Raw genomic sequence first — 12141 nt, forward strand, 5'->3', positions numbered from 1 at the left:
ATATTGAAGAAAAAGAATGAAGCTGGAGGAATTACCCTCCCAGACTTTAGACAGTACTATAGAGCTACAGTAATCAAAACAGCATGGTATTGGCATAAAAACAGACATATGGATCAATGGAACAGAATAGACAGCCCAGAAATAAATCTGCAGACCTATGGTCAATTAATTTTCAACAAAGGAGGCAAGAATATTTGGAGAAAAGACAGTCTCTTTAGCAAGTGGTGCTGGGAAAACTGGATAGCAGTATGTAAATCAATGGAAGTTAGAACACTCCCTCACCCCATACACAAAAATAAATCCAAAATGGCTTAAAGAGTTAAATATAAGAAAAGATAGACATGATAAATCTCCTAGAAGAAAACATACGCAAAACATTTTCTGACACAAATCTTAGCAACATTCTCCTAGGGCAGTCTCCTCAGCGATGGAAATAAGAGCAAAAATAAACAGATGGGACCTAATTAAACTTATAAGCTTTTGCACAGCAAAGGAAACCATAAGCAAAAAGACAAACTACAGAATGGGAGAAAATATTTGCTAATGATGTGACTGACAAAGGCTCAATTTCAAGAATATATAAATAGCTCATACAACTTAATAAGAAAAAACAAACGACCCAATCCGAAAAATGGGCAGAGGACCAAAACAAGCAATTGTCCAATGAAGACACACAAATGGCCAATAGACATATGAAAAAATGCTCAATATCACTAATTATCAGAGACATGCAAAGCAAAACTACAATGATTTATCATCTCACACAAGACAGAATGGCCATCATTCACAAGTTCACCGACCATAAATGCTGGAGAGGGTGTGGAGAAAAGGGAACCCTCCAACACTGTGGGTGGGAATGTAGTTTGGTGCAGCCACTGTGGAAACCAGTATGGAGATGCCTCAAAAGACTAAAAATAGACTTACCACATGATCCAGCAATCCTACTCCTGGGCATATATCCAGAGGGAACCTTAATTCAAAAAGATACATGCACTCCAGTGTTCATAGCAGCACTATTTACAATAGCCAAGACATGGAAACACCTAATTGTCCATCAAAAGATGACTGGATAAAGATGTGGTATATTTATACAATGGAATACTTCTCAGCCATAAAAAAGAATGAAACAATGCCATTTGCAGCAACATGGATGGACCTTAGAATTCTCATTCTACGTGAAGTAACCCAGAAAGAGAAAGAAAAATACTGTGATATCACTTATATGTGAATTCTAAAAAAAAAAAAAGAAAAAAAAAACTTACAAAACAGAAGCAGACTCTCAGACGTAGAAAACAAACTTATGGTTACTGGGTGGGTAAGGGGGTGGGAAGGGATAAATTGGGAGTTCGAGATTTGCAGATACTAACTTATATAAAATAGATAAACAACAAGGTCCTACTATATAGCACAGGGAACTATATTCAATATATTGTAGTAACTTACAGTGAAAAAGAATATGAAAACGAATATATGTATGTTCATATGTGACTGAAGCATTATGCTGTACAGAAATTGACACAACATCGTAAACTGACTATGCCTCAATAAACAATATATATGTCTATATATACAAAAATATAAATATATATATATATATACAAAAAAATTTTCCTATCTGGCCCATCATGTTTAAAGGCCTGAATCTGAAAATGTCACTCACTTATTTAAAATCATTAAATGAATTGCCAGTTACCCAAACATTTCAGAGTGCCACGACTTGGGAGTGGAGGGTGTAGGTGAAGGAGAAAAGGAGGAGAAGGTTGCATGCAGCTAGAACAGATTTTATGTCCAACACAAGACTCACTGAAACATTTCCTGGTAAAACAAACCTTATTTAGGAAATGGGCAATAACTTTTTCTCTTTTTCAGCAAACGTTCGTGTGGAAAGTACTTTGATAAGCAATTCTACTTAGATTATGTTTTTCACCACGTTAGATGGTGACTTTTATAGCAATAGTAATGTTCCCATATATTAGAGGTAACTTTACTTGAATGAGTTGCATTAAATCTACTGTGTTCTGTGTCTAACTGGTTTTCCTTTAACCAGCGGTATTAATAACATCACTCACTCTCCATTTCTCAATTGTTGGCTGTAAAAAGTATCTGGCATTTCTCATTCATTTATTACAAAAGTATTTATCGAGCCTTATTTTGTGCCATGCACCACCAGAGCTACCTAAAACAATGTGGTAAATAAGACACAAAGGTTTCCTGCCTTCATAGGTCTTGCATTCTTCCTCAGTATATATAATAAAATTGTTGTCAAGGTTTTTTTTGTTAATTTTTATTTGCTCCACACTTTGTTCAGGGGTCTCTCTTGTCTATGGATAATTGACAGCAAAATAAAACCACAAAGGTAATTCTAATTAAAACTGGAACCAAAAATGTACCATACATAGGGGGAAAGTCTTCAATTATATGTAATTTGAAAACAAGAATTATGGGTCTATAGTTTCACTTAATTAGAATTTACTTATAATTTAAGTGGCCCCAAGTCTTAAAAAAAATGTAGGGCTGGTTTTAGTGGCTCTTAACTTATCCAACATCACTGCATGTTAGCATGAAATATTTTTTATCTCTTATTCAGCTATTCAAAGTGAATAGACTCATAGACACAAAACAAACTGACTACCAAAATGGAAAGGAGAGCTGCAGAGAGATAAATTAGGAGTTTGAGATTGGCACATACACACTGCTGTATGTAAAACAGATAAACAAGGACCTACTGTAAAGCACAGGGAACTATATTCAATATCTTGTAATAACCTATCATGGAAAATATGAAAAAAAAATGTATGTATAACTGAGTCACTTCGTTGTACACCTGCAACACTACATTGTCAATCAACTATACTTCAGTTAAGTAAAATTTTTTTTGAAGATCTGCATCATTTTGGTTAAAATGTCAGTATAGTTGACCCTTAAACAATATGGATTTGAACTGTGTGGCCCCCTCTCCTACACAGACGTTTTTCAGTAGCAAATGCTATAGTACTACACTATTTGCAGTTGATTGAATCTGTACATGCCGAGGAAGCAAAGATGCAGTGGGCAGACTCTAAGTTACTAGGAAATTTTCAACCGTGGCAGAGGGCTGGCACCCCTAACTCCCACATGTCCAAGGGTCAGCTGTACTTATATAAAATTGTCCTAGTCACGTTTCCTGAATATTGGCATTAGCATTTGATGTTCAAATCATCTTCTCTCGAAGCACCTAAGGTGTCATTATCCTTGCTCATTTTCCTGTTAAGTGGACCTGCTCTTCCAGAAACACACTTTTCAGTGGCCTTGTCTGTGATTCGATCAGGTCTCCAAGAACACCTTCCTTCACTTCTTTAGATTCAGCATCTTCAGAATGTGAAATGTTTACTATATAACGGACAGGCTTTCTAATTACATTATATTGTTTGGGTTAAGCCAGACCAATCAAGCCTGACATTGACTCAGGCAGAAACAAACACTGGTGAAACGAACAGGGAAGGGCTCTTTGAGGAGTCATTACGTACAGAATTTATTCATTTGTCAATATTTAATTTTTTTGCTTCACACTCCGACCTCATAACTCCGAAGATTTGAATAATAAATGCTCAGCAAAAAGTTCCTTGTACTTTTGCTTTATATTCTCAGTCCTGATCCTGGAGAGCCAAAAGAAACCAAGGTAATGAAGCCAACTTTCATCCGGAACTGAAAGTCACAGAGCTGTGAATGGCTTCTAAATTATTGAGCTACCCAGAGTTTGCCGGCGTTAATAATGATGGGAAAGAAGCCAAAGGCCATGTCCCAGTTTGGAAGTGTATACCTTTGAGCCGGGGGTGGAGAGTTATCCATATTATAATAAAATTACCACCTTTCTCAGCTCCTAAAAAGAACTGGAGCCTAGCGCCACCCTTTTTCAATTCCAGCTCAGGATGCCAGTTGACAACTTGGCTTGGCAGCAGAACCATTAAAAAATGTCACACCTTCTAATGCAATAATGACAATCAGCCAACTAGACACTACGTAACAGGAAAATCTTCTCTCTGCTTTCATAAAGGTTTATACTAGCATCAGAAATTAACGCGACATTGTAAGCTGACTATATACTTCAACAAAAATTTAAGTGCACTAAATCCTAAAAAAAAGTTAAGTGAAAGAAGCTAGTCACAAAAGACCGTATACGATTCCATCTATATGAAATTCCAGAATAGACAAAGCTGTAGAGACAGAAAATAGATCAGTGGTTGCTTTGGGCTGGAAGGAGGAGGAAAAGGGAACGGTAGCTAAAGCCTGGGGGGGGGTCTCTTTTAATATAATGAAAATGGTATAAAATTGAATGAATATGCATAAAGCCACTGAATTATACACTTGAAATGGGTGAACTGCTGTATATGAATTATATCTCAGTAAAGCTGTTTTTTAAGGGAAAAAAGATTTATACTAGGATTCTTGAATGTAAGAAGATTTAAAGGGAGTTCCTCGAGAGACCAAAACCCTTATGTCATGATGGTTTCTTAATCCACTCAGATTTTCCAAGTAATTGCTGCTAATGATTTCCTTGTTCAGTATTCCTCCTTGCAAGTGTGACCTCCCCGTCTCTCTCCCTTTTAGTTTATGTCTGTGTCATGATTTTATAAACAGCGGAACAAATGGCAGCTAACTCCTGCTAGGAAAATCAGAGCTTTGAAAGGCTGTGGCAGAAGTGGAGATAAGTTTCTCTCAGATGTCAGAGTTCTTGTGTGCAGCTCTTGTCTCTGTCCTAATTAAATTCCAAGTGAAGCTATGTCCCTCTTATGGGACATCTGCCTCCTAGCTGACAGAAGTCCTCTGCTCCCTTTGGGAGAGAGGGTGGAAGGGGTTGGATCCTGACCTGTCTCCGTGATGCCTCAAGGAGAACTTGAAGGACAAAAAAAAAAAAATCCCTTGTTTAGTTCATGAAATGAGTACTATTATCTGAAAAATTAGGTTTAGAAAAAAATCTGTTCTAATACTTTCAAGTTAAAGAATCACTGTAGGTTTTGAGCTTGCCTTTAGTTATGTACTTAGTAATATTTTTTTTCAAGGATTTTAAGTTTACCACTGCAAAGTTAATGATTATTATGGCAATTGCTTAATGAAAGGTAAGAACTATAAAAAATGAATGCTTAAGTATATAATAAAACCTTATTAATAATCTAAGAATATGAAACATCTTAACACAAATACTTGAAGATTTTTAAGTCACCTTATAAATTATTCTTCAGCAAAAATTTACAAAATGTCATCAAAGAGCAGACCTATATGAGTGAGTTAAATATGTATAAGGAAAAGGCATTGACACATGTTTTGTGCAAATAAATACGAAAGTAACTTTAACAATACCTAAAGCAGTATAGTGAGTCTAGTTTCTTTGTGGTATTGTTTGTACTAATTATATACTGATAATATTTCTAAAGCAAATGTTAGTCTAATATATTCACATTTTTAAATACTAATGAGCCTGGTGGAAAAAAGCATTGGCCTGAAATGGAAAAAAAAAAATAAACCTTGCAACACAAGTCCTTACTGTACCACTTGGAAGTCATTAACCTGTAAACATGACATTGAACTCCCCCAGTCCTCAGTTTCCTTTGTTCTAAACGGAGGGGTTTATAATCTAGGGTCCTTAGCCTGAACTGATGGGGTCCAAATTATTTAATGAATGTAGCAAATAAAGAATGTTTGTGATCCCCATCAATTTCCACTACTATCGAGATGCTTCTATGGGTGGAAGGTAGACCTAACATTGAACTTTCCAAAAAGCACATGTTAAGAGAAGGTCTTCACTGTCTTTCTCCAGTAAGAGGTGACTGCCCAAGGCTGGACAGGGAATTGAAGAAAACCCATCATGTCCTTCTTCCATCTTTGAGAGCAGATTATTTGATTAAAGGTATCAGTAGCGCCTCATGAAAGACTAGGCGAATTAAGTCAACAGTCATTTCTTTAGTGCTCATGTTCAAGATACTAGAAGAAAAACTGTTTCTAATTTGTGATGGTATTTCTAGGACCCACCGATCTCAGCATGAAGAGGCAGTTGGCGACCAGCTCAGGATCCTCCAGCAGTTCAAGCTCCAGACCCCAGCTGAGTCCAACTGAAATCAATGCTGTGAGACAGCTTGTTGCAGGATACCGAGAATCGGCTGCATTTCTATTGCGTTCCGCGGATGAACTGGAAAACCTTATTTTACAACAGAACTGAGTCTGATGATGATCCTCTTGACCGAGGTCTAAATTTGCAGTTTCCACTAATGACATTTTGATTTCCCAGCAGAGATGCGTCTGGTCTTACTGCACAGTCTTAAGAGAAATACTTCCATTAATGCCACATTGTCCTTGATCCTTAAAGTGATAATGTTAAGGTGCTTCAAAGGAACTGTGACCTCTGAAGTACTTGAGATAATGTGTCCAGCCTACTGCTTTTTGTTTCAGTGTGCCAGCATAAATATCTGGGGCAAAAAAAAAAAAAAAGAAAAAAGAAAAAAAAAAGGCTGTGTATCTAATTCAAGGATAAAACAGAAGAAGCTTGTGGTATAAAAGATAGTTCAAGATCCAGCTGAAATATTAGTGGAATTTGCTACTGACTTACTGGACTGAAAGTTACAGTATCTGGCAAAAAAAAAAAAAAAAAAGCCAAAATTTCTTGTTGCTACTGGATATAACAATGAAAAGGATCTTGTATTTTAAAAAAATATATATGTAATTTTTATAAAAAGAAAACTTGTTTTTCATTCAAAATTGTCATTTTTACTTTGGTAACTTTTTCATAGGTCCTAAAAGAAAACTGTTTTGAGGAACTACTGTAAGTACCTTTTCCACATCCCTTGGCCTTCTCCTCTTTCCAAATTCTTTCTACAAAAATAACACTTGATGCTGGGGAAAAAGAGAAAAAAAAAAAAAACAAAAAAACAAACCTTGCCTACGTTCTTTTAAATCGTCACATCAGCAACTACTTCCGAGAGAAGCCTGCATTTCTACACTCATGCTGGTCTCAAGCATCCCACTCAACACTGCAGCTTTACCGTAGTGATTTTCACCACAGAATTTTTTTAATATTAAAAAAGACGTATCAGTGGGAAAAAAATCACATCTTGGTTTCTTACAGCTGCTCTCCCCAGATGGCCACCGCTGTCTTACAGGCGCCCCTCTAGCAGCGATTGGATGTAGATGACTGAATGTTCAGAGGTTGCAAGTGACAATCTGAAAATTTGCACTCTTGTGTGTAGTCTTCTGTCTTTCAGAAATAGTTTCCAAAAAGACCATTACCTCTCCTGTTATGATTGGTATGATTTACAGTTGTAGGTAAAAATGATGTAAAGAACTCTCAGTGGATGCAGCTGCAACTTACAATGAACTGTCCCCTCCTGTTCCCCATACTTTGCCCTTCTTCTTTCTTATTTTATAGTGTTGGATACAAATGAATGGTGTTTTCTTTGTGCACTGAGGCTAGCCTATTTTTAAATTATTTAGGGAGGAGTACATCCGTTTATGCTTTCTTGTACAATTTTTCTCCGTTGTTTAGCTTCGGTTGGATTACAGATTCTTTGTGCATTCCTGAATTTGCCTTATTTCCTGTAAAATTTGTCATTCACTTTTTGATAAGTTTAAGGCATCAGTGATATTTCTTAACTACTTGTTACCTATAGTTTTTCAAGTAATGACTGTGATTGTGACCAAGTAATGTGCACTTTTTCTTGTAACTGTGGACATTGCTATGCTTTTTTCTTCTAGTGTTTCTAGAATTACTGTTCCTTACAGTTACGTAAACAAAAAACAAAAACAAAAAAAAAAAGAACTTTTGTGATACTGTTGGTGAATATAATGTGAAAATCTTATTGAAATACGAGTATTTTGGAAACACATAGATGCACAAACATCTTTAAAGGTGTGGATTTAGAGTTTGCTTATTTAAACGAAAATTCAAAACTTGAGGGCTGGTATAATTTTCTCTGTTTTGTTGGGTTTAATAAACAGATTTCTGTGTTAAAACAACAGTTGTGAAAAATATACAGGCTTCCTGAGTGATATGAAGTGTTACTTTGTACTTGCATTGAGCCCAAAATTGACAGTTCAAATCTATCTCAAGAACATCCCAAGGTCCCCCAGAATCTCCACACTCAGCCCAGTGACTTATTCCAAGGAGTGAAGCAGATTAGCCAACCATCGATGTTTCATATAATGGTTTAAATCTGATTTAAGAATGTATTATCTTTTATTCCTCATTTTTACCTGGCTCTCTTAGTCACTCCTGATTTAACATCTTGGGAGAAACATACCTGTTTTAGTGCCTGTTCTAGGGCTTTGAGTTTTGTTGTACTAGTTTTTGAGGCTTTGGCATGGTTGCTTTTTTCACAAAGCAACACCCAGGTTTGAGTTCGGCATATACATTAAAAATCCTTAATAGTGATAGCAAAGCAACTAGTTTAGAGACGTTAAGTTCCAGCAAGGTGCCCTAGTTTTAATTTCATTTTCATCTTCAGTTGTAACTCCCACACCCAGCCACCAAGGACTAAATTCCCCCAATGTTCTGCTTTCTGCACATTTATCTAAAAGAATGAGGGTACCAGGACTTCCATCATTTCCCTGGGAGAGCTCAGAGGCCAAAACGAAGTATTATTTTGTTTTCCTTTTCCTTTGTAACTTGTACCTAAAAGCAGCCTGGTTCTTTCTCAGCCTCTGTCCCAAGAGACTGCAGATCACATCCCCTGTATAAAGCATGTTGGGGAAACTGGATGCAGGTTCACATTCTCATTCAAAAGAGACGATAGAAAACTATCACGAACTCAGAGATCAGATAGAAGTTTCTGTCACTTCTGACAGTTAGCAGCAGTTTCTTGTCACATATCACTTCATCACACTTCGTAAGAAAATATTTCTTCAAGTCACCACAGAGAATGCAGACCCAAGCAGGTGCTGAATTTTCTTCAGTTGTGTCAAGGAACAACACTTGGTAAAAAGAGCATTCTGATAACCATAGTCAGCATTGACTGATTATGTACCTGTGGAAAGGCGTCTTATTTCCTTTACGTCCCACAATACACTGGGAGATTGGAATTGTCACAGTCCATTTAACAAAGAGACACAAGAAGAGGCAGGAGCTTGCCAGGAGCACAGAGATAGTGAGAGCAGAAACCACGACTTGATGCAGGCACACCTGACGCAGGAGCCCCGCCTATCGGTCACTGGCATCTGTGGCCTCCCAGGAACTAAATCCTTACATTCAGCACTGACTTGGAACCAGGCCCGTTTGTACTAAAGTTTAGCAGCTTTACTTGTGCAGATAAATAATAGTTATTTAAAATTCCCTGGACATCAAGTAAAGCGTTTGACCAAACACTGGGAGTTTTATCCACTTATAGAGGTTTCATTTCCTTCAAGTTGTGTTCTCTACAAATATAAAGAGCAACAATAAAACCCTCCAATAATGAAAATCAAACACTTACAGCATGAAGGAAAGGCAGCGGCTCTTTTCAACAATGATGAGTGCCAACACTGAATCCGGGAAGGAGAAACAAACGGGGTTATCCAGCTGAACCCATCAAGGTAAGTTCTTTCACCTGAGATTTTAGTCTTAGGCACTGTGCAGATACTATCTGGTTATTTTAATAAACCCTGGTACCACTAACAAATAACATTCAAAGATTAATCTTTATGTGCCCAAAATATTTCCTAATTTCACATGGCCCAGATTTCAAACTGTAGTTCACTGGGGTAAAAAAAAAAAAAATCCAATTCAGGAAAAGAAACTCAGGAAATACAGGAAGAGAAAGAAGGAAAAAATAATTCCAGCATCCACAGAGAATAACATTTTATAGTGTATCTTTCTGAGTTTATCTAAATAGGTATACAAAATTTTCTGTTTGATTTTACTGTATATGGGATCTCATCAGCTTTTCTACCCTAACAATATACCATGAATACTGTCTGCATCATGAGGTATTTTTTAATTATCATTCCTGATGACTGTAAGTATTATAGTACATGAATGTGCCTGTATTAGTTTTGTGTTGCCGCTGTAACAAATTACCACCACCACCACACGTTCCTGACAGTCTGGTAAGCTGGAAGTCTCACTGGGCTGAAATCTCGGTGTCAGGAGGACTGTGCTGCTTTCTGGTGGCTCTTGGGGAGAATCCACCTCCTGGCCTGCTCTAGCTCGGAGGCTGTCTGCCTTCCTGGGCTACAGGCCCCTTCCCTCCATCTTCCAAGCCGGGTGCTCAGCATCTCCAGGTCTCTCTGTAACTCTGCCCTCCTCTTCTGCTCCCTCTTCCATTTTAAGGACCCTTGTGAGTACACTGGACCCGTATGGATAAAACAGGGTAATCTCTTATTTTAAAGTCAGATGACTAGCAACCTTAATTCCATCTACAAACTTAGTTCCTTAGTTTGACAGGTTCTGATGATTGCAGCGTGGACATCTCTCCTGGGGGCGTCATTCTGTCTACTATAGTAACTTAATTTCTTTTCTTTTCTCTTAAATACCTCTCCGTACCCAGTTGTATTCATCCATTCACCTGTAGTTAAGATCCTCAGCAGCAAAAACATTTTATAAACAACTGTCATCTGCTGTCTCTGTACTTTTGCTTCTGTATAAAGGCTATAGTCTTTTGGAAATTATTTTAAAGGCATTTCTCTCAAATGTCTCACGTTCAAATTAAATGTAATAAACCCAAACATATGGTAAACATGCAGCTAAACCTTTCAAGGGAAATGAAACAAAAATACCTCCGGATTCTTTTCCTCACTTTGATTTCTTAGAAAGTGATTCTGCCCAAGAAATTCCCAGAGATATGTTTAAGGCCATCTCATTAGGCTAGAATTGGTGTATGAGGATCCAAAGCTTAATTAAATTCTGTAAGCAATCCAGCTACATTCATAAAACTTCTAGTGGTAATTACCAGTGGCACTATATTTACTCTGAACAAATACAAGATATAGTTAACATTAGAAGTTATTACTTGATATGTCTTTTAAAAGGAAGGGTTTGGCAATAATGTGTTGAACTTAGGATAATTGAATGAGTTTAAAAATTAAACCCCTTTACAATGTTCTCACAAAGAAATAAAGGTATTTTAATTTACATATTAAAAATTTTTATTTCCCCTCATTTACTATGCTTTTTTCCCTTCCTTTCAATGGCTGTTCACTGAGAGATCAGAGATAATTCAAGACCATATTTAACGCTGTGAGAGGAAAAAATAAAAGCATGGCCCACAGAGAGCAAATACGATTACTAAAAATGTGGAGACTGGCACCAGCTTTTTTCCCTTGAAAGTTTCGACTTCTCATATCCTTTGTTTATTGGGAATGGCTGAGACCAGGCTGCCCGTGAGAAAAGCCTCTCCTTATTTAAGGCACTCCACTGCAGCGACAGAACAAGCCGTCAGGGATTCCACAATAGATGATTTAATTTTAGTTCCTTTGCTGGTGGATGGATTCCAAGATCTGCCTTGAACTAAACCCCATAGAATAATAAGCCTCTTAGCTTGTTTTAATTTTCATTCATATGAATAGTGTATTCTTTGACCTACTATGTGCAAGGCGCTGGGCTCTGATATAGGAAATCTATTCCTGCTTCAAGGGGTCACATCTAGTGGAGGAGAGAGAGGTACGGATGGTTGTAACACAAAAGGATAAAGAGAAACAGCAGCTTGTAAAGATAGAGACATACCAGACAGGTCAGAGGACGGCACAGACCCTGCCCTTGGGTGGTAGAGGGACGGGCACGGAGCTAGTTGGTCACAAAGACTGCAGCTGGGGGAACACTTGGCAAAACTGTTGCGTGTGTTTGGGCAGGTTAGAAGAATGAAAGACGTGTCAAGTAAAGACATTTTTCCACTACAGAGGACGACCAAGGAGAGGACGCAGGAGGCACGGAATGGCGTGGCGTGCACAGCCACTCAAGCAGTTGAGTGTCGCGGGAGGGCAGATTTTGAGATGAAAAGAGACCCCCTAGAGAGGAATACAGGAGCCAGATCGCGCGGGGTCTGACCTGCCTGGCTAAGGAGCCTTGCCGTGTCCTGCAGAGGATGCAGAGGTGGGTTCCTGCAGTGGTAAGGGTGCGTGGGTGCCTCTGCTGTCGCTTTGCCAGCACTGTCACTGAAGGAGATGAAGTAATGCTAGATCACAGGACCTCCCTCCCTCCTAAAT

The 12141-nt window shown here is 37.9% G+C and overlaps 1 protein-coding gene across 13 annotated transcripts in view; it reads left to right on the forward strand.

Moving 5' to 3' along the window:
- The window catches only part of NOL4 (nucleolar protein 4), a 244241-nt gene extending 232394 nt beyond the window's left edge, over window positions 1–11847 (forward strand). For 9 of the 13 annotated variants that reach the window (XM_072949046.1, XM_031690326.2, XM_031690327.2 and 6 more), the window contains one exon: window positions 6000–6604. In XM_072949046.1, coding sequence (XP_072805147.1) covers window positions 6000–6193 — 194 coding nt within the window. In that variant the 3' untranslated portion in view covers window positions 6194–6604. Of the gene's footprint in view, window positions 1–5999; window positions 6605–9436; window positions 9535–11787 lie in introns of those variants that run through there. The other 4 variants (XM_072949037.1, XM_072949038.1, XM_072949039.1 and 1 more) reach the window with 2 other exon arrangements.
- The last annotated feature ends 294 nt before the right edge of the window (window positions 11848–12141 follow it).

The sequence above is a fragment of the Vicugna pacos genome, chromosome 24 (assembly GCF_048564905.1).
Source record: "Vicugna pacos chromosome 24, VicPac4, whole genome shotgun sequence".
In the NCBI taxonomy this organism is placed as follows: domain Eukaryota; kingdom Metazoa; phylum Chordata; class Mammalia; order Artiodactyla; family Camelidae; genus Vicugna; species Vicugna pacos.